This window comes from Trichosurus vulpecula, chromosome 1 (genome assembly GCF_011100635.1).
Source record: "Trichosurus vulpecula isolate mTriVul1 chromosome 1, mTriVul1.pri, whole genome shotgun sequence".
Taxonomy (NCBI): Eukaryota; Metazoa; Chordata; class Mammalia; order Diprotodontia; family Phalangeridae; genus Trichosurus; species Trichosurus vulpecula.
This window is the reverse complement of record NC_050573.1, coordinates 457,099,500-457,121,843: the sequence shown is the minus strand read 5'-3', so window position 1 is coordinate 457,121,843 and position 22,344 is coordinate 457,099,500. Positions and strand designations below refer to the sequence as shown.

The 22,344-nt window shown below is 38.5% G+C and overlaps 1 protein-coding gene across 1 annotated transcript in view; it reads right to left on the bottom strand.

Moving 5' to 3' along the window:
* RASA1 (RAS p21 protein activator 1) overlaps nucleotides 1-22,006 on the bottom strand; it is a 125,381-nt gene extending 103,375 nt beyond the window's left edge. The window contains exon 1 of the mRNA XM_036736510.1: nucleotides 21,509-22,006. Coding sequence (XP_036592405.1) covers nucleotides 21,509-21,978 — 470 coding nt within the window. The 5' untranslated portion in view covers nucleotides 21,979-22,006. The remainder of the gene's footprint in view (nucleotides 1-21,508) is intronic.
* Nucleotides 22,007-22,344: the final 338 nt, after the last annotated feature.

The following is a 22,344-nucleotide window of genomic DNA, read 5'->3' as shown; positions in this document are numbered from 1 at the left end:
AAGACTTCATTAAGTATGAAGAGAGGAAAGAGACTTCAGAATTTCATCGTTCACTCAGCAGATGTTTACTTTAAATGTTTTTTATTAGATATTAAGAATAGCAGCAAAATAAAAACCAGTCAAGCAACAAACATTTTCCAGACACCTATTAAGTCCCAGGTACAGTACTAGGCTCAAGAAATAAAAACACAATTCCTACTCTCAAAGATGTTACATTCTGTTCTACTGGTGGGATAGACGTTCACAATAAGTAAATATAGGCTATATATAAAATTCAGCGATATCAAGAAGGGGGAGCTAACAACTGGGAGAATCAGAAAAGGCCTCTTGATAGAGGAAGCTTTTGTTCTGAGGTTCAAGAAAGTGGAAGGGGAAAGGACCAGGCAAGGATAAAAAGTCCAGGAAACACATGAGAGGCAGGGAATAGGCACTGGAAACGGCAAGTAGGCCAGTTTGGCTAAAGCATAGCATGTTAAGCAGGAAAATTAGGTATAATCATCCTGGCAAGTTAAGTGTGTGAAGAAGAGGCCAAACCGTGAAGGGGTTTAAAGAGTTTCCATTTTGTCCTACAGGATAAAATACATTTTGTCATGATGTAAAACCAATTTTTCTTTTTAAAATTAAGAAATAAAACTCAGATTTGCCTCAAAACCAGAGTGGTCCAGTTTCTGAGGATCTGGGTTTTAAAGCCTTTCTCAGATAATTACTACATTACCTTTGGCAAACTACAACTTCTTCTATAAAATGACAACACTGTATTTTTTAGCCTCTAAATTATCTTTTTAAAGTCTAGATTTATGCTATGATCCTATGAATTAGGGCCTAAGTAAAATATTTAAGATGAACACTAGAAAGAAGGGAAGAGGACTTCAACGATTACTTGGTAAGTGAAGAGGTACCCAGAATATATATTTCCAAATTTTGTCAGTCGGTTGGAATATCTTAAATTACATTCCCCAGAACGTTTTCTTTTATCAGTCATTTCAAAAAAGTAGGGACTCTAGTTAGTATGTACAATTGCAAAGACAACCATGAAGTCAGAGATGGAGGCTACAGTCTTTTTAGTCAGGGCATTGAAGAGGAACACTTGCTAATTATACAACAAAGGTAGATTTGTGCAAAGTAGTTATAGGCAGTGGGTTGTTTTGGGTTTTTTTTTGGGGGGGGGGGGCTAGTCATGTGATATCACTACGTAAATAACTCCTCAGTAGGGAACTCTCCTTATCAATGCAAAGTAAGGATTGTTCAGCAATTTATGGTCTTAAGATAGATGAGTGTCAGACTAAGGACTTGCACCTCAGTCTTTAGTAGTATCATAGTATATAGAATTATATAAATGATAATTATTAATTCTTGCTAATAGTTAAAAGTACTATTAAAACAGTAGTATGATACAGTGTTATAAGTTATCAGGTAACCTGAATTGGTAATCACTTATCTCTGGTCTAAGGACCAAAAAGTTCAAATAAGCTGAATACGGATCATCCCTGAATAGGAAATTAGTAAGGAGGCTATATGGATATGAAGGCTATATCTGATATATGGAACAATATGAGATAAATGGGAAAAACCAACAACGCTATGCAAAGAGTCAGGAGTAATAACTTCAGGGACAGTAGTGTTGTTTCAAAGCTATTTTAAAAGATGCATATTTTGAAAGAATATGATTCTAATGACAAAATATAAGTGAATGATAAAATTATCCTACTCTGTAGTAAAAAGATTTAAATTATTAATTAGTGATACTGAAACGATAAACAAGCTCTACAAGCCTGTCTATCCAATATTGTAATCTGAGCAACAGACATTCTTTATCCATTTGGTTTTTGCATGTAGATGGTCAAGGCAAACTCCTTTGAGTGGATTACAGATCTCATACAGATACATATCACTCATAAACAGGAGCATATAGAGAATGTCATTATCCACTGGGGAATTCTTCAACTTGGGCATTGCACTAAATCTCCTCTATTACAGTGGCATATACTTTTGATAAGAATATTATCTCTATCACTTTGCATATCTGGGTCAGATAGAGGGAACTGGGCCCTGAGTGGAGCAAGAGAATAGCTAAATGGATTGCCTTCAAGAAATACCAAAGCTCTTTTCAGGATACCCATGAAAACAAAGGCACATACTTTTAACATTAAACATTCTGTCCATAGGCCCTACAGAATTAAAAATTAGTATCACACAGAAAGCAATGAAGAAGACAGCATGGAGGATGTCAGCAGGCTCTAACATATAACCAATAAGGAACTCTGAAGAACCTGAGGAATTAAAGATATCATCAAGGATTCATTTGAGACAAAGAAAAGAGGGGCCTGGTCACATGGGAAGAATGAAGAATGACAGAATGCTACAATCCTACTCTTTGGGACAGAAGTGGAGAAAGACAATTCAGTATATTGGGTGGACCCTTTAGGACAACTTAGAGAAAGACAAAGGATAGAAAACATGGAAAAATTTATTGTGGGAAGAATATTCCAAGCTAATGAGACAACAAATCCACTTGAATATTTATGCAAAGGTGGGGAACCTGAGGCCTGGAGGCCATATGTAGCCCTCTAGGTCCTCAAGTGCAGCCCTTTGAATCCAAACTTCACAGAACAAATCCCCTTAATAAAAGGATTTGTTCTATAAAACTTAAGACTCAAAAGGCCATACTTGAGGATCTAGAAGGCCACATGTGGTCTCAAGGCTACAGGCTCCCCACCCTGGTAAGGACTTCAATGATAAGAGATTATAGGTCACAGAAATATTAAAGATGTTCATAAGCCTACAATTGGCCCAAATAGTGTAATTATATCACTATCATCTCTCTAAATAAGAGAACACTAAGGTTACAATACTACTGGAAAACTGTAAAGTAGAAATATTTTCTACAAACTGTAAAGTATATTTTCTTCAAAGTCTGATTAAATTTAATAAATAAATTTATATAAAATTAATTTCTGTAAATTTGTATATTTTTTTAGAGAGGGGAAGGCAGGGCAATTGGGGTTAAGTGACTTGCCCAAGGTCACACAGCTAGTAAGTATGTTAAGTGTCTGAGGCTGGATTTGAACATAGGTCCTCTTGGCTTCAGTGCCAGTGCTCTACTCACTGCGCCACCTAGTTGCCCCCTCTATAAATTTTTAAAACCTAGAAATAGCACATTAATTCTGCCATTTGCAGATCTACATCACAAATTGTTGGAGTAAATAAGGTATGTGCATATCATTCATGTCTTTGAATTCAAACAACATTACTGTTGCCCTTAAAATTTCTTTGAAAGACCTCAAAGCTATAATCTTAGACTAAGTCCTGGTCAGCTATCTCCTTGATAATTTCAGCCTCTTCCTTACTAAACTGACTCCAATAACCACCCATTTTTTCCATCAATCCTAAACTTATTCACCAAATACTCTGATAACCAAACGATGCAATTCAGTTCAATAAGTATCTAAGACAGACATTAAGCTAGGTCCTAGAAATGCAAAGAAAAACAGTCACTGGCTTCAAGGTTAAAAGAGAAAAGTAAACATTATTTGAAGAGCAACCAAAAGGATTAAAAAAGGTTTTCCCCTAAACAGTGAATAAACAAATACTCTTGGATCTATGCATTGGGAAGATTATTTACACAGCTATGTAGCACTAAATCAAAGATACGTATAACTAGAAAACAAAGTAGGCTAGTTATCCTACAGAATAGATGTAATGTCAGGAAGACTTGGAATAACTACAATTGGGCCAGTGTAGCTGGATCAGTCAGTGGAGGAGAATAAAGTGTGAGAAGGAGCCAACTTATAAAGAGTTTTAAATGGCCAACAGAGGCCTTTATATTTAATCCTGGCTGAATAGAGGATGGATTTAAGCTGAGAGACTTGAGACAGGGAAAGGAGTTAGACTATTGCAATAGTCCAGATGAAAGGTGATCAAGGACAGAACTGGAGTGGCAGCTGTGCAAGCAGAAGTAGAAACTACACAATCTGGCAATTTGCTGGGGTAAGATTGGGAAACTGAATCTAAGCCTTGGTGACCAGCAAAATGGTGGTGTCCTCAACAGTAATGTGGAAGTTCAGAAGAGAAGGAGAGAGGAGGGTGTGCCTGTGGGGAAGGAAGGGTGACTCTAATTTCTGTACAAAATTACTGTAGGATGTCTAAAGGACATTGTTGGATATATCCAAAAGGCAGCTGATGATGTGGGACTATAGCGTAAGAGAGAGTACAGACAGATATATAGATCTGGGAATTATCTGCACAGAAATGATAACAAATCTATGGGAGCTGAAAAGATCACCAGAAAAAAGAGAGTACATTGAAAAAGGAAGAGAACTCAGGGAGGAGCCTTGGGACACATCCATAGTTAGTAATGCAAACTGAGAGGGAGAAGTTGGACAGATAAGAGGAGAACCAGGGAAGTACAGTGTTAATTAAATCTAGATTGGAGAGAATATCCAGAAACTGAACAGTGTCAAATACTGCAGGTCAAGAACTAGGACTGAAAAAGGCCATTCGATTTGGTAATTAATAGGCCGATGACTTCACAGTTTCTCAATCTACTTAACTCCCTTGATGTAGTCCTCTATTCCACCTCAACTACATACACAGATGGATGGTCTTATCTCTAACCATGCCATCACCCTTAATTGTTCCACTTCCATGTTTACTAACTCCAAAAATCTTCTATCCAATCATGATCTATTATTTCATTTCCCCCTATAGCTTCCTGGTCTTATGATATGGTAGAACAGGGGTACTTAGCCTTTTTTATATCAAAGACCCTTCTGGCAATCTACTGAAGCCTATGGGACCTTCTCAGAATGTTTTTAAATGCATAAAATAACAGGATTACAAAGAAAACCTGTATTGAAATAAAGATATAATCCCCCCCCCATCCAAGTTCACAGACTCTCTGAAATCTATCCATAGTCTTCTTGAGGGTGCTATAGACCCCAGATGAAGAACCTCTATGGTAGTAGAGGGAAGAGTTAGGAGAAAAAGTAGGGTGAGGAATGAACTAATTTGGAAATAAGTGAATTTAAAAATTTTAAAGAAACAAACTGTATAGTCACTGTTTTAAGAATATAAATCCAGATGTGTAGTCTAAATCCTAGTTACATAGTCCATCCAAACCAATATTAGATATTCAGTGGTACTGAATCTTGGGAAATGTATATATTCCATAATATCTACCTCACTAGCTTAGGGATATAACCCCAAGTCATCAGTTATAGACCTAATTATCAAATTTACCTAAATGAATCATTATTTTAACCCTATTCCTCGGGGAAAAGCATGCCAGTAAGCTCTCATAAATTTTACAAAGGTGGCCAGAAAACTCAGAGTACAATCCTGGTGACAAATTATCTCTCCTTTGAGGACTAGCCTAATTATTGAAGAACATCACCAATACACTGGTCAGTAAAGATTAATTCTTAGCCAGTGGTTAAAATGATTGTGCTGGAAATATACAACTCCCACTTCTGTACTGACAATCAGTTTTTAGAACATCCATAAACACTAACTTAACTGTTGATGCTTTAAATGGGAGGTCCTTATACAACAGAACAGACATGTTGTAGATGAACTGAATCACATCAATGTTAACTTTTTCACCATATATGAAATAAAAAGATAGATGCAGCTAAATGGAAAGATGGCTCAAAGGACAAAGAGTTGGTGGAATTTGTTTTCCTTGAGACCAAAGGCAGTAAGAAACACCATTTCATGTAACATTTGGTCATCCTGCCTAAAGCAAAAAGACTACCAGCAAAGGTTTAGTGTAGCTTATCTGTTGTAAAGAAAAAGGAGGCTTCTAGGTCATATGACCAGTAAGATGAAGGACTAGACATTTTCTCCTGATTTTCCCCTACTCTCAAAACTCAACAAAACAAGAATTATAGGTAAGAGGTTGGTTCAGTAGTTTCAACTATCTGCAAAAGTCCCTTCTTCTACTTCCCCACCCCCCCCATCTGGAAAAGCAGCACAACTTGTGTTCCAAAGAATGAGAAGGTCAGGAAATCTATCCAGGGTCACACAGCTAGTATCTGGAAAAGACTTAAATATTAAAACCCTTAAAATAGTAAAAGATTTAAATATTAAGACCTGGCCTTCCTGACTCTAAGGTCAGAATTCAATTCTCTACCATAAATGGCCTCTCATACTACTAGGAAGCATTTCTAGAGGTACTTACTTAAGGTTGGTATCTTATTCACGTCGGTCTTACAAATCTTTTTTATTGAATATATCACCATTATTCTAGTCACTTAGTCTTCAAATACTCTTTTGTCATCAACTTCCAAATCCTTCCTGATCTTTTCTCAACTCAGTAAATAGCCAACAAACATTTAATAAATACCCACAAAGTTCCAGGAAAAGTATTTGAGATACAAAGAAAAGCCAGACAAGAGAGATATGAGATAATAGCTAGTACAGATAGATTATGTGGGGGCTTTAAGGATGGGGAAGACTGTGCATGTTTGTAGGCAATAGGAAAGCAGCCAGAAGACAGTGAGAGATTAAAGACAAATGAGAAGGTGAGGATGATGGAGGGAGCAATCTGTTGGAGGAGACAGGATGGAATGGATCACTTATGCAGGTAGAGAGATTGGCTTTGTCAAGAAGGGCCACCCCATCATTTGAAACAGTAGGAAAGGAAGAGATAATGGTAGAAGGCATCTGGGTGATATAAGGAGGAGGGTAGAAGGAGTTCCTGTTGACTGGATTCAATTTTTTCAGTAAAATAAAAGGTACAGGTCTCGCCTGGAGGGGAGAGGGCAGGGGAGGCATGGAAAGTCTGAAGAAGGATGAAAAGGGGAAGTCATTGTGGAGAGGGATAGTGAGTTAATTGAGGGTTGTAAAAAGGACTGTCTGGAAGCGGTAAGGGTCCAGCTGAGGTTATATAACATAAATTTGTAGTAGACTCAATCTGGGCCGTTTTGTGATTTTTGCCACTTGCTCTCTGGAGGGAGTGATCCAAGCAAGAGGCTTGGCAAGACACAATCAATCATATAAGGGGGCAAGGGTCTCAAGAGAAAAAGATGATGTAGCATTGAACTGATTTACCAAGGAGACAAGATAGAGAAAGGGGGGAGAGTGTAGCTAGCACACGGGTGATGGTCTGAGAACTGAGCAGGGCTAGGTATAAGACTTAGTTAGAAGAAGAGGTGGAATGCTAATATCAAGCATATAATCAGATGAAGGAATATCAGAGCTCATGAACATGAAAGTGGATCATTTGTGACTGATCAAGGATATGACCATCTTGGTGCCTGGCTATGGTAGGCTGGAGGAGTAGGTCAAGGATAATGAGTTGAGGAACTGGGAGGCTAAGGTGTTTAAGAGATTATCAATGTTTGTTGAAGTACCCTATTTTGAGGGCAGGAGTTGGGCAACAGAGAAAGATTGTAAGCCAGATACTAACCTCACTGAAGAAGGAAAGAGAATATCCTAGAGTTAAGTAACCAATAGTTACCAGGATTTTGATTGGGTGGTAGATGTGGATTGTATGAACCTCAAAGGATGGTGGTAGGGGGAGAATTTGCAAAAAGCACTGGAAAGGCAAGGTATATTCCAACTCAAAGTGTTACCAGTGCTAGAAAGGTTTTGAATACCACAGTATTTTATATTTGATCCTAATGGTAATGGGGGCCACTGGAGTTTATTGAAAAGGGGGTAACATGGACAAACCTGCACTTTAAAAAGATCAATTTGACAGCTAAGTGGAAGATAGAAAGAGGTATGTGGCAAGCTGACCAACCAACAGGGCTATTGCAAAAGTCCAGGTGTAAGTAAGACTAGTGCTTGTACTAAGGTGGTGATACTTGTTTCCTCCTTTGAATTCTCAACTGTCACCAGATTAAGCTTCCTAAACATGTCATTCCCCAGTTTAAAAACTTTCAAATATTCTTCAAGCACTTAGGGACAGTGTCTAACCTCTTCCTCACATTTAGGATCCTCCAGTCTAGTCTAACTTCCATTTCTAGACTTCTAACCCTATAGCAAATCTTAGAGTAAATAATAAAATATTATTTGAATTAATGGAATTCTCTACAGTGATCTAAGTTTATAATGCCAGAAAAGTTCACTAATAACTTTTCAAGAGTCTTTATACATTTCACAATTTCATCTTATATGTTCAGATTCTTTTATTTCAAAAATCTATTTCCGTAATATTTTGATCATCCCCTTAAAGTAAATGGGAGGAAGGGCAATACTGAAAATTGATTTAGTCATATTAAAAAAAAAAAACTTTTAAGGTTAGCATCTGAAATAAAGTGTGGGATCTCAGGAAAAGAAAATACATTGTGTTAAAATACAAGGTTTACTTTGAAAACTATGTATTCAGAAATATTTTCCCATTAATTTTTATCATAATTTCAAATATGTCTTCCTACAGAAACTCAATACCTTAAATTCAGGAGGCCTGACATTAACTAGAAGCATTCTGCTGTGGTAAATAGGAAGCCTAGGTGTGTTTCTTTCCTAATTTGTAAGAAAGGTTTATCAAACTGACAAATTTTGCGCACTCACTAACAAACATAAAAGTTTGCACACTCACTAAAAGGAAATACATAATAAACCACACAATTTCCCTTTCACTAAGAACAATATTAAAACCAATTAATTTTATAAGCTTCTAAAAGAATGCTCCATCAAATTCAGTCCTTTCCCTGAAACCTGCTAATTGCATATCAATTAGGGAAAGTATCATATCAGTGTTAAGAAAGTCAGAGAAGGCTTTATGGAGCAGGTAGCATTTGAACTAAACTTTAAAGGACAGGAATTCAACAGAAGGAAAAGGATAACAATTGTTGCATAGAGAACTAAGGGAGAGGTGAGAATAACAATAATAACAATAAAATAATAGCTAACATCTACGCAGCCCTTACGCTGGGACGAGGCTCCTGGCTAAGTTGATCCTCACAACAACATAGAAATATAGGTGCTATTATTATCATCCCTATTTTACAGTTGAGGAAACAGATTAAATCATCTGTCTAGGATCACATAGGTAGTATCTAAGACTCAAGTCTCCCGACTTCATGCCCAGAGAGTGATGTCACCTAGCTGTCTCCTGCAAGAAATGCAAAAGGACCAAAGCAGGTAAATGTAGGTTGTGTTAGGGGATAAAGATGAATCCAATTAAATCTAAGATGTAGAGTGCATACATGGGCGTAATATGAGATAAGATTGGAAAGACAGAGCAGCATATAGTTACAATAAGCTCTAAAAACATCCACAACCTAAAAATAAAAGGTTGTATCACAAACTAGAGAATAAAGAAAAATTTCCTAACTATGACTAGGAGGAGTGTTCTGGAAAAATAGATAGAAATCATTAATAAAAGATAAATGATAAATTTTGATTATGTAAATTTAAAATCTTTGTATGAACAAAATCAATTTGGCTTGAAAAATACTACTGTCCAACGCCAGAGGGATGAGGGTGGGAACTGGGATTTGCATCTCTGATAAAGGCCTAATAGTGAAGAAATTATTGGAATATATATTCCTACACACACTTGTATATAGATATAAACATAGATATATAAATATATAGATAGATTTAAATATAGATAATGTATACTTACACACATTCCCACATAAAAAATATAGGAACCTGCTACAAAGATATAAAGTCAAAAGCTATTTCCCAAAAAATAAGTCATCTTAAGGAGGTGAATAAACAGGTTTTTTTTTCCTAAAATGCAAACTATCAACAATTCCACAAATGATCCCAATCACTAATCTAAGAGAAACACAAGTTAAAATAACTTAGTTTTTACTTAATATTTGTAAGACTGGCAAAGATACCAACTTAAGAGACAAAAATGATAAATGTGGTGAGACTACAGGACCACTGTCAGATATACGAATTAGGCTAAATTTTTGGAAAACTATTTGCAAAGTACTAGTAAAGTCACTAAACTGTTCATTCTTTGACCCAGTGATAACATTGCTGCATATCATACCCCAATGAGATCAGGGAGGGAAAGGTGCTATCCACGCCAAAATATTCAGTTACTCAACAAGCAGTGCTAGGCACTGTGCTCACAGCATCACTTTTTGTGGTAACAAGAAATAGTGTAAGTGTTCATAAATAGAGAATAGTTGAAAAATTAGGACATGTAAATGTTACACAATAATGCTGAATCTAAGAAAAATGAGTATCAAGAATTTAAATAAACCTTGTGTAAATTGATACTGAGAGAAATGGAACCGAAAACATTTTACACAGCAACCTTAGTAAGAAAAGGGAAAACACTGAAAAATATCAGAATTAAGTGAAATAAATTTACTCTTCCCTCTCCTCTCAGCAGAGAAGTGGTGGACTATAGGAGCAATTATGGCTGATAATATCAGATATGGTCAATATGTGATTTGTTTTAACTATACTTATTTGTTAGAAGAGGCATGCCCTTGGGAAATGACAGGTACATGAAAATAAATAAAATAAAGCAATACAAATTAATGAATGAATGAAATAGGGAATGGAGGAAAGAGCAGCTATCTTTATTCCTTTGCTGTGAGGTCATTATCAGAGATGTGAAACTCTCCTCCCACCCCCAACTCCACAGATAGCATCATTAGTAAAGTCAAACTGATTTTGTTCAAAGTCTTTTAAGTTTACACAAATAAAACAATAAAGCATTTTAATTAAAACAAAGAAAAGAAAGACAGAGAAAAGATATTAAATATTAGGCAAAAGGAGTTTGAACTTTACTGAGGAGGAACGAGACAGGTTGTCTATTCAGAGAGCTATCCCTTTTCAAAATAATGTAAGTACACATCTGAACATGCCTAGAATATATTCTCTCCTCACTCTGCTTTGTAATTCTCTAGTTTCCTTCAAAACTTAGTTCAAACACCACCTTCTGTGTGAGACTGTTCTTGATTTCCCAGTTACTAGAGTCCTCTCCCCCCAAAATTACATTATGTATACACTTATTTACATACTTGTCCCTCTCAATAGAAGTTAAGCTCCTTGATGGTAAGGATCATCATTTTTGTCTTTTCATCTCCTGCACCCAGCACAGTACCTGACACATAGTATAGTACCTATTCCTTTTTTTTCCTCTAACAATTATTTTATTATTTAACACTTTAGTTTTCAACATTGATTTCCACAGGATTTTGAGTTACAAATTTTCTCCCCATTTCCACCTTCCCCTGCCCACTCCAAGATGGCATATATTCTGATTGCCCCATTCCCCAGTCAGGCCTCGCTTCTATCACCCCATTCCCACCCCCATCCCCTTTCCCCTTACTTTCTTGTAGGGCAGGATAGATTTCTTTGCCCCATTGCATGTATATCTTATTTCTCAGTTGCATGCAAAAACAACCTTTTCTTTTGAGCATCTGCTTTTAAGGCTGAGTTCCAAACTCTCTCCCCTCTTCCCTTCCCACCAACCCTCCCTAACAAGGCAAGCAATTCAACATAGGTCACATCTCATGTTGTAAAAGACTAACTACATTTCCCTCCATCCTATCCTGTCCTCCTTTATTCAATTTTCTTCCTTGACCCTAACCCTTTTCAAAAGTGTTTGCTTTTGATTACCTCCTCCCCCATCTGCCCTCCCTTCTATCATCCCCCATTTTAATCTGCTTCCCCCTACTTTCCTGTGGGGTAAGATACCCAATTGAGTGTGTATGTTATTCCCTCCTCAAATCAAATCCAATGAGAGCAAGATTCACTCATTCCCCCTCACCTGCCCCCTCTTCCCTCCCAACAGAACTGCTTTTTCTTGCCACTTTTTTGTGAGATAATTTACCCCATTCTATCTCTCCCTTTCTCCCTTTCTCAATATATTCCCTCTCATCCCTTAATTTGATTTTTTTTTTAGGTATCATCCCTTCACATTCAACTCACCCTCTGCCCTCTGTCTGTATATATGTATATTCCCCTTCAACTACCCTAACATTGAGAAAGGTCTCATGAATTACACACATCTTTCCATGTAGGAATGTAAACAAAACAGTTGAACTTTAGTAAGTCCCTTACGATTTCTCTTTCTTGTTTACCTTCTCATGCTTCTCTTGATTCTTGTGTTTGAAAGTCAAATTTCCTATTCAGCTCTGGTCTTTTCACTGAGAAAGCTTGAAAGTCCTCTATTTTACTGAAAGTCCATATTTTGCCTTGGAGCACTAATCCTAGCTCCTTTGACCTATAGAATATCATATTCCAAGCCCTTTGATCCCTTAATGTAGAAGCTGCTAGATCTTATATTATCCTGACTGTATTTCCACAATACTCAAATTGTTTCTTTCTGGCTGCTTGCAATATTTTCTCCTTGACCCGGAAACTCTGAAATTTGGCTACAATATTCCTAGGAATTTTCTTTTTGGGATCTTTTTCAAGAGGTGATCAGTGGATTCTTTAGGTTTCTATTTTACCCTCTGGCTCTAGAATATCAGGGCAGTTCTCCTTGATAATTTCTTGAAAGATGATATCTAGGCTCTTTGTTTGATCATGGTTTTCAGGTAGTCCAATGATTTTTAAATTCTCTCTCCTAGATCTGTCCTCCAAGTCAGTGGTTTTTCCAATGAGATATTTCACAATGTCTTCCATTTTTTCATTCCTTTGGTTCTGTTTTATAGTATCTTGATTTCTCATAAATTCACTAGCTTCCACTTGCTCCAATCTAATTTTTAAGGTGGTATTTTCTTCAGTGGTCTTTTGGCCTTCTTTTTCCATTTGGCTAATTCTGCCTTTCAAGGCATTCTTCTCCTCATTGGCTTTTTGGAGCTCTTTTGACATTTGGGTTAGTCTATTTTTTTTAGGTGTTATTTTCTTCAGTATTTTTTTTGGGTCTCCTTTAGCAAGTCATTGACTTGTTTTTCATGGTTTTCTTATATCACTCTCATTTCTTGTCCCAATTTTTCCTCTACTTCCCTTACTTGCTTTTCCAAATCCTTTTTGAGCTCTTCCATGGCCTGAGACCAATTCATGTTTTTCTTGGAGGCTTTTGTTGTAGGCTCTTTGACTTTGTTGACTTCTTCTGGCTGTATGTTTTGATCTTGTCACCAAAAAAAGATTCTGGAGTCTGAGTCCTTTTTAGCTGCCTGACCATGTTCCCAGCCAACTACTTGACCTTTGAGCTTTTTGTCAGGGTATGACTGCTTATAGAGTAGAGAGTGCTTTGTCCCAAGCTTTAGAGGCTGTGCTGCTATTTTCAGAACTACTTCTACTCCACTGCCAGCACAAGCTTGGCCACATCAGTGCTCCTCCGCCCCTGAGAACCACCAACTAGGATTGTGACCCAGATCCAAGCAGGGCAAAGCAAGCCCTGCACTCCCACTCGGGTCTGCCACTTGATCCCTCCCACCGTGTGAGCTAGGGACTCCAGAAGCAGCTGACACTGGAGCTCTGGAAGCCACTACCACATCACCTCCGCAACCCCCCGGGGCTGGGGCCAGACTGCTCTCTAACCCAATCTAGCAGATTTCCCACTAATCTGCTCCATGGTCTTTAGCATTTGAGGGTTGAGAAGTCTGGTAACTGCCACAGCTCAATGATTCATGGTCCTAAGGCCTGCTCCGGGCTGACTTCTGGTCTGGTCTGTCCTGGAGCAGCCCACACTGGGCTGCGCTCCGCTCCCAGCACCATGCAGTAGATCCTTCCCAGTGACCATCTGGGCTGTCCTGAGCCGGAGAACTGCTTCCCTCTGCTATTTCGTGGGTTCTGCAGCTCTAGAATTTGTTCAGAGCCGTTTTTTATGGGTGTTTGAAGGGAGAGCTTTGGGGGAGAGCTTAAGCAAGTCCTTGCTTTCCAGCCGCCATCTTGGCTCCGCCCCCGTACCTATTCCTTTTTGACTCACTGAATAGCTACTAACTGCCTAAAAAGCTATAAATGATAAAGCTCCCTATTTCATATGCTGCCATTTTATCTTAAAATGTCTACCACACAGGTATATAAATATGTTAACTGAATCAATATATTAATTGAAGAAAATAAAATAAGGGAAACTGTTAAATGTTCCAAGTCAAACTGAAAGGTCTTCACATTCCCTCTTTTTGAAAACTCACTTCCCACACCAGCATATCTACTGCTTTGAAAAATATTACTCTATTAATGCTAGACATAGCTTGTTTCTCCATGCTCTGAAAAAGTTTTACTAAGGGGGAGAATAAGGGATTGGTCAACGAAGTGGAGTTAATCAAAAAGCAGAATGAGTAAAGGGACATAGAAGAAAAGCTGAGAAGTGCTTCAGTTTTTGGAATTCTGCACTTCTGCTATTGGATTTGCTATCTGCTGAATGAACCCTAGCAAAAGGGAACAGGAAATTTTCTTAAATGTATAATTTAACAACCATATGTTCATTGAAAGAAATTCTGAATTATAAGAACCTTACATGTCTGCCCCCTCCCTCAATCCACACGTGGCTCAGTAGTTAATCCATTTCAGAATTACCAAGAAAGTGATAGGTGATAGAAAGGAAGAAAAAAGGGCGGGGGGGGGGGGAGGGCAGGCAATAAAAAGCACAGCAGAACTCAGGCTTGAAATTTCTCTATGTGTTATTACTAGCTACAGTAATAGCTGAGTATTTATATATTGCTATAAGGTTTTTCAAAGTGCTTTACAAGTATTACCTCATTTTATCCTCACAAAAACCTTGGGAGGTTAAGTGCTAGTTATATAGTCTGAGGCAGGATATGAATTCAGGTCTTCCTGACTCCAGGTCCAAGGCTCTGTTCATGATGACACCTAACTGCAAGATATTTATAGATAAGAAATTTTATTGCACCTTTTTATGGCTCCAAACATCACCAGGAAGTTTTAGGCCTAAACATCAACCAATAATGACTCCAAGTCAAAGGCTCTATTCACTATGACACCTGATTTCAAGATATTTATAGATAAGAGATTTTACTGCACTTCTTTTATGGCTCCATCTATCACTAGGAAGTTTTGGGCTTAAGTATCAACCAATAACAAGCAAAATATTGAGTACAGGAAACTGTACTAAACAGCATGGGGAGATATAAGAAACAGAAAATGTAGGCCCTACACCAGAACTATTTGTAATATAATTAAAAAAATCTAAAAAAACATGAGATAGTTTCTCGTGGTTACTACAATGAGGTAAAAATTACATAATTGGTCAGAATTTTATGAAGACTCATAATGGTGAAATGAACCCAATCTTGTCAGTAATACATAGACAAAGTGAAAAAGAACTATGCTCTTGCCCTTCTATGGATCCTATGGTAGTCCGAAGGGAACTGGCCCAACCCTCCAACCCTCACCCTGGCTCTATGGAAGATAAATGCAGGACTCTCAAGAGGGAGTACATTCCAGGTATGAAATGAAGCCTGGATGCTAGCGTTCTTTTGAAGAACAGCCCCCAAAAAGTTAAAAGTTAAAATAGAATTGTATACTGAAGACAGGTCCTGAAGGGCTCACAACTTGGTGAAGTGGGTGCTATTATTATGCTCATTTTACAGATGAAGAAAATGAGGCTGAGATCATGTAATCTGCCACTGGAGTTTACCAAACAAGGGAATGACATGGTCTGGACTACAATTTAGGAGTATCACTCTCCTAAAAGTGAAGGATATTGCAACAGTCCAGGGGAGACTTGAGTCCAGGAAATCCAAGTCTTCACATGCAAAGGAGAGTCTGTACAATTTTCTTATGAGTCTGTTTTTCCAGTAGTTGTAAACGATTTGTACTGATCTATTCAGATATTATCCTTCTGGATCAAACCACAGATAGCCAAGCTAATAGGTAAAGTCTTTAAGAGAGTAACAGAGAAGTTATCATACTCATAGGAGGTTGAAACCAGTAAACATGAACCTTCTCTTTTTTTAAAACACCCTGCTGTAAACAAAAGAACTAACCAGTCAGAAAATCAAATACTGCCCACTTTTTAATATGGTTACAAATCGAGATTTAATCTGACATTTTAATTGCTAAGAACATCACTCATCTGGGCAACATTAAGAACTATCCTGCTTGCTTCCATCTTAAACAGTCATTGGTAAGGTTTTCCTAAATTTTTCCAAAAACTGCAAATTCAAAAAATATGGAAGAATTATTTTGCAAAACTAATGCTAGTCATAGAAGCCTAAAAGCCATCATGAAGCCCACACAACTATTTCTGTGACCATAATTATGTTATTTAAGCAGAAATTTAAATCAATTCATATATCAAACACTTTATTTAATGCCATACACCACAATATACACTAGAGAAAGATGGTGATACATAAGACAAAGGCCCTTTCTCAAAAAACTTAACATCTAATTAGAAAGAAAACTGGTATTAAACAAGAAAACTGGTAATTAAACAAGAGAATGTGTTAAAGTACATGGAAGAGATCCAGATAAAACGCTATGAGAAATCTGAGAAATTATTTTCAATTAAGTGACTGAGGAAAGACTTAATGAAAGCAGTGGTATTTGAGTTGGGCCTTGAAGGATGGAAGTGAGATTTCAACAGGTATTTATTGGAAAGGAGGAAAAAGGAAGGAATGGTTTGTTTTAAGAATTTGGGACACTAGAAAAGGGAAAGGGGCCAGGCACAAACAGCATTAAATCACATAAGTTATCCCTGGAAAAATAGATTGGTGCTCAAATTGTGGAGTGCCCATGATTGCCAGGATGAAAAGTTTTAAGTTATTTGTTCAATAAGAAAGGCCATCAATATTTTTTTCTTTAGTAGTAGAGGAACATTATTATCAGAATGACCAATTAGGAAAATTAATCATACAGCAAGGTAATTGAAAATGAATGAAGTAAAAACAGAGAAAAATTAGGAGGCTATTAAAGAATAATAGCAGTATGAAGAAATGTGGACTTAAAAAAGGGTGGTTACAATGGGAATGGAAAGGAAATGACATGTCAGAGATCATAGCAACTACAAAAGAGACGGGTACAGTGGGGAAAAATACTGAATGTGGAATTGAAGGTGCTGGATTTAAATCCTGGGTTCCACCACTTACTACTTGAGTGACCTTGATGAAGTTGTCAAAAGTCAAATCAACAAGAATTTATTAAGTGCCTACTATATGCCACGCCCTGTGGATACAAAAAAGTAAAGGCAAAAGATGGTCTCCACTCTTCAGGACTTCAGTATGAGGGATTCAGTCTGAACAAGGAGTTACCCTTTAACTCTTTGGGCCTTAGTTTCTAGATATATAGAACCAAGGTATTGGACAAGAAGGCCTCTAAGGTCTCTCGAAGCTCTAAATGTATGATCCTAAAATCACTGGTAGTGAAAAGCATAGTAAAGTAGAAAGAGCACTGGATTTGCAATCAGCGAGCAAGGTTCAAATCCCACTTCTTTTACTTACTACCTATATAACCATGGGCAGTTTTTTCATCTGTAAAATAAGAGGGGAGGTCTAAATGGCCTTTGAGGTCCCTTCCAGCTCCAAATTTCTGATTCTCTAGTCACAAAACTAACCCATGATCAAGGATAAAGAATAATCCAAATCAAATGAAATATTTAATAAGTAACTCTAATTAAAAAATCACAACAGCAAAAGCTGTATATGAACACATATAACCCAAGGAAAACATTTCCTTAAGCACCAGAATCTTCCTCCAATCCCTTATCACATTATGGAGGTAACTAGGGGTTCTCCCAGATGAATGGAGCTCTGCCAATTAATGGAAAATTGGGAAAGTTTCAAGTAAGGCTCTCTCTCAGTCAGATAAAAGCTAAGTATAAGACTTATGCATGAAGTCTTTTTTGTTAACACCTGTCAATCCTTCCCAAATTACCACTCATTTAGCCAATTTGCGTGTCTATGTGTTTATTGACTTTACATTAAATTGTATTTAGTTTTACATTTTACATGAGGCAGCTGGTGGTGGTACCATGGCTAGAGCACTAAGCCTAGAACTAGAGAGACCTGAGTTCAAATTCACTCTCAGAAACTTACCAACTTGTGTACTGGGCAAGTTACTAAACCTCTGTTTCAATTTAAAATAAGGATAGTAATAGCACCTATCTCACATAATATAAGGATCAAATAAGATATTCATAAAAAGTACTTGGCATAGTGCCTGGCACATAGTATATGCTATATAAATGCTTACTACTTTCCCAATCCCTTCCTCCACTTCCTTTTACATATACTTACTGTCTCCCACACTGGAATGTGGGAGTAGGGATTACCTAGAGTAGGGATTATTTCATAATTCATACTTGTAGTCCCAATGCCGAACATAGTGCCTAGTACACAGTAGGCACTTAATACTTGTTGCTTGATTGATACATTATTTACCAAGAGTTTAGACAAGTGATTAATTTTCTGACCACTTTATGAGACTATCTACAAAATTCTGAAGTGATTGCTATCTACATCTTCCCTAGATAGAGTGCCCATGCATCAATGAAATCACAGATTTTTAAGTATTAAAGTAAACAGCATCCTGTATAAGTACTATAAATTCCATCACTGGACAAATCTTCAAGATACAATACAACATAACACAAAGCATGCATGGCAACTAGTCAAAAGCAAATCTATTGGAGGACTCCCCTTTGGACCTCACATTTCTCACAGCTTGCATTTAATTTGTATTACAGTTATGTGTATATTTAGACATATGTTATGCAAGTACTGAAGCAGTGTAAAGAGTATCACCCAAAAGCTATGTGAACATGAAAGGAAGTAGGTAGTGATCGATAATCCATGAACACCTACACGCTCCACTTCTATCTATGAACTATCAAAAGATCCAGAGTAAGGTGCCCTCCACCCCCAAGGACAATCACAAGTTAAAGGATGAAAATTCATGGATAAGTTGAGATCTGGAACATTGGTGGGAGTACTCACATGAATGAAATCATATATCTGCCCAAGTACTGTTATGTAGCACTGCTGCTGCGCTGACAGCTAGTCCTCTAAAATCATAGACTATGCCTTATCTAAACTTTTCCCAATATTCTCCAGCTCTTAAGTCCACATACTGCAAGCAACTGACAATAAATGTTTGATGAATTTCTATAATAAAATGTCGAGTATAGCATATTTTTACAGCAACAAAACAAAGTATATTCATAATAATAGCTAGCATTCATAGAATGTTTTAAGAGTTGCAAAGCACTCTACAAATGTCTCTTTTGAGCCACACAACAACAACACTAAGAAGGAGGTGCTATTATTATTCCTATTTCACAGATGACAAAACTCATCTGTAAATGAGGTAGACAGAGGATATATAACCTGCTCAAGGTTACACAGCAAATAAGGGTCTGAGACTAGATTTTAACTACAAGTTGTTATTTGTGGTTTTAAGCACAAAAAAGTTAAATTCTGTGAAAAGTCTAAATATTATTGTCAATAGCAACATTTGATATAAGAGCTGTTTTGTTTTCCCTTCCAATGGGGTAGAGTTATTAAGATATCAAAAATATCTTTTCATCTCAAAGGAGGTCTCACAAACTGACCAATTTGGAGGCATGAACAACAGTAGCATAAAAAGCTAAAATTCCAGCTCATTTGTCTCTTTTACTAAATCAACTATAGCTATACTTCAAAATATGGCTTATTTCAGATACTTCAGATATTTCAGACTTATACAAACAAAATAACACTTGACCAATAAATATTTGAGCACTTACATCAACTGTAAAGAAAGCATTTTGTAAACCTTAAAATGCTTATGTATAAATGCAGGCTATTATTACAAGTTCATGTTTTTGTTTTTAGAGTAAGAATTTCACCAAATGTTAGTCTTATTAAAATACTCACAAGTGAACTCATTTCTTGAAACAACTATTTACCATGTGAATTTTTAGAAAGTTCCTATCATTCTACAAAATTACTAGCTACCTTAAAAACATTTAATGTCGCTACAATCTGAAACATAGCTAAAAATTTAATACAATTTTGATAATATTTAGAAAAATGGCCCCCAAATAACCTATTTTTTACATCACTCAGTGAGGACTGAAAAAGCTCTGTAGGGAATAGATAATGTTCCAAAGACTAATTTCTCATCCAGAGACTCAGCATCATTTAAATATTGGCTTTTCAAATTATATATATTCATGACAAAAATTGTTCTTTGCAAACTCAGTTTTGTACTGTTAATTTTCATTTGTATGTATTCTTGGGTTAAGACTACTAAAGATATAAAACTGACAACTTAAATCCACAGTGATCTAGCATACTAGTCATACAGTATGAAAAACATTTCATATTTTTTGATAAGAAATGGTCAACATTGTATTTGGACAGGGAAAAGTTTTTAATTGTAAAAGAGGGTTGGGATTTAGGGTTATTATTCCTACCACACAAATTTGGGACAGATGTACCTGCTATCCTAAAACCATAAAATTTGATCTTAAAACTGCACTCTGTACTGGGTAATCAGAAATATAACTTTTTGTCATGGCTTTATAAATAGAATTTAATTCTGCCCTAAAAATCAGAATGGGCAAAGACAAAAAAGGACCAAAAGAATCCTGCTTTAGAGTGCTGAGCATTACAGCATATTTTCCTAATTAATTTTAAGAATAATCCACTTAAACTCTTCTAAAGTCTTCTAAAGTAGCTTAAAATCAAAATATCCTAAGTCATGTGTACCAATTATTTCACTGCACAGATTTTTTAACTAAATCTTTCTGGTTCTGCCACACGGTAAGCCTAGTAAGATTCAAAGCGTCATTTTAAACACTTAGAAAAATGTTTAGAATGCTAGGATATTACACTTCTTCTAAAGTTTTCTTCTCTAACCCCAAGCCCCGTATCTCTTTAAACTCAAAATTCAACTGGACAGAAAATAGTATGACTTGAAAAAGCAATTAAATTAATATTGCTTACCCTATACGATTTCAGTATCATCCCTAAAAATAGATTCTCCTGGGATTGCTAATTTAATTTTCAGGTGATTATTGGGAATATTACAATCTACCTATACGTATTGGTTGATGAAAGGAAGCATAAACTTTTCTTTCTTCTCAATTCAACAAGTACTTACTGAATAGGTGTCATTAAAAGAACAGTATTTGGGAAGGAAAAAGAAAACACCACTATAATAATTCAAAAATCTGAATCACCTACGATTGCTAGGCACTGCTTCCTTAAATTATCCAAAAATTACAAGTCTCCTTCCCTGCCTCACTCATGCTCAAGCTTTTGACGTCTGACTATTGTACATATTTCAGTTCAAACTGTGGTTTCCGAGGAAGTCCTGAAGTTTGGGTTTGCACTCTTTTAAAGTTATCGTTCCAATAACCGATGCAGTTTTTTAAGTAGCAGCATCAAACACTAATTCGACACTTAACCCATTTCAAAGCTCCTCCCCAGCACCCCGAACTTAATAGTTTGCTGAAGCCCCGGGCTCCTGCCCCTTCCCACCTGGGGCCGGAGGAGCCCCCATCCTGTTCTCCCCGCATCCAACCTCCAAACTTTGTGCCTTCCCTAAGCAGGGGGAGCACGCCCACAAGGGTCCCCACATCCACGGCCCCGAACTCCCCCCAGAGGGTCTCAGTTTGGGGGCAAGTGCAGGGGGGTAGTGGGGTGCGGGGGGCCTCCCCCCTCCTGCCCTGTTCCGGACTCACTGGTTGGTCGGGGGCGCGTTGAGAGGGATGGCCACCTCCTCCTCCTCGTACTCGGGTCCGTCCAGGGAGTCGCCTTCGTCCACAGTCCCCGGTCCCCCGCCTAGGAGGGCGGGCAGCTGCTGCGGCGGTGGCGGCGGCAGAGGCGGGAAGCCCCCCGGACCGGGGGCGTCGGCGGGCACCGGGACGCCCTTGGAGGGGGCGGCGTCCCCCAAGGGGCCAGCCGCGGCGGCAGGAGCACCTCCCGCCCCAGGCCCGGCTCCCAGAGCCGAGCACAAAGCGGGGCCCCCGACCCCAGGCGCCGGGCCCGGGCAGGAGGCGGCTGGACAGGGCAGGGCCGCCGGGGTCCTGACCCGGCACACAGCCGCGCAGGGGCCGGAGTCGGCGGCCGGGGCCGAGCCGCCTCCGCTGCCTCCCGCCCCTGCGGTCGCTGGACCGCCCTCCTCACTCCCGGCCGCCTCGGCCGCCATCATGTTGGAGCCCGCTCGGCCCTGCCCTGCCCGGCCCTGCCCGTCCGGGAGCCCCGGGGGCCACAGGGCCCCGGCTCCTGGCCCCCCCTCCCCGGCGGGGCCCCCCTCAGCTCCCCAGGCCGCGGAGGAAACAACAACAAAAGGACGGAGTCCGCCCGCCCTCCGGCCCGAGGAGCCCCTGGGGCTGCAGCCCGGGCGCCCCGGAGCGGCCCTGACTGGCTACGGAAAGAGAGGTGGGGAAAAAAAAACCCCGACCGCGACCCCGGCCCCAGCCGAGGCGCGCACACGCCCCCCGAAGGCAGACCTTACACACGCGCGCGCACGCGCGGACACACACTCACACAGACACACACGCACACAAAAGACACA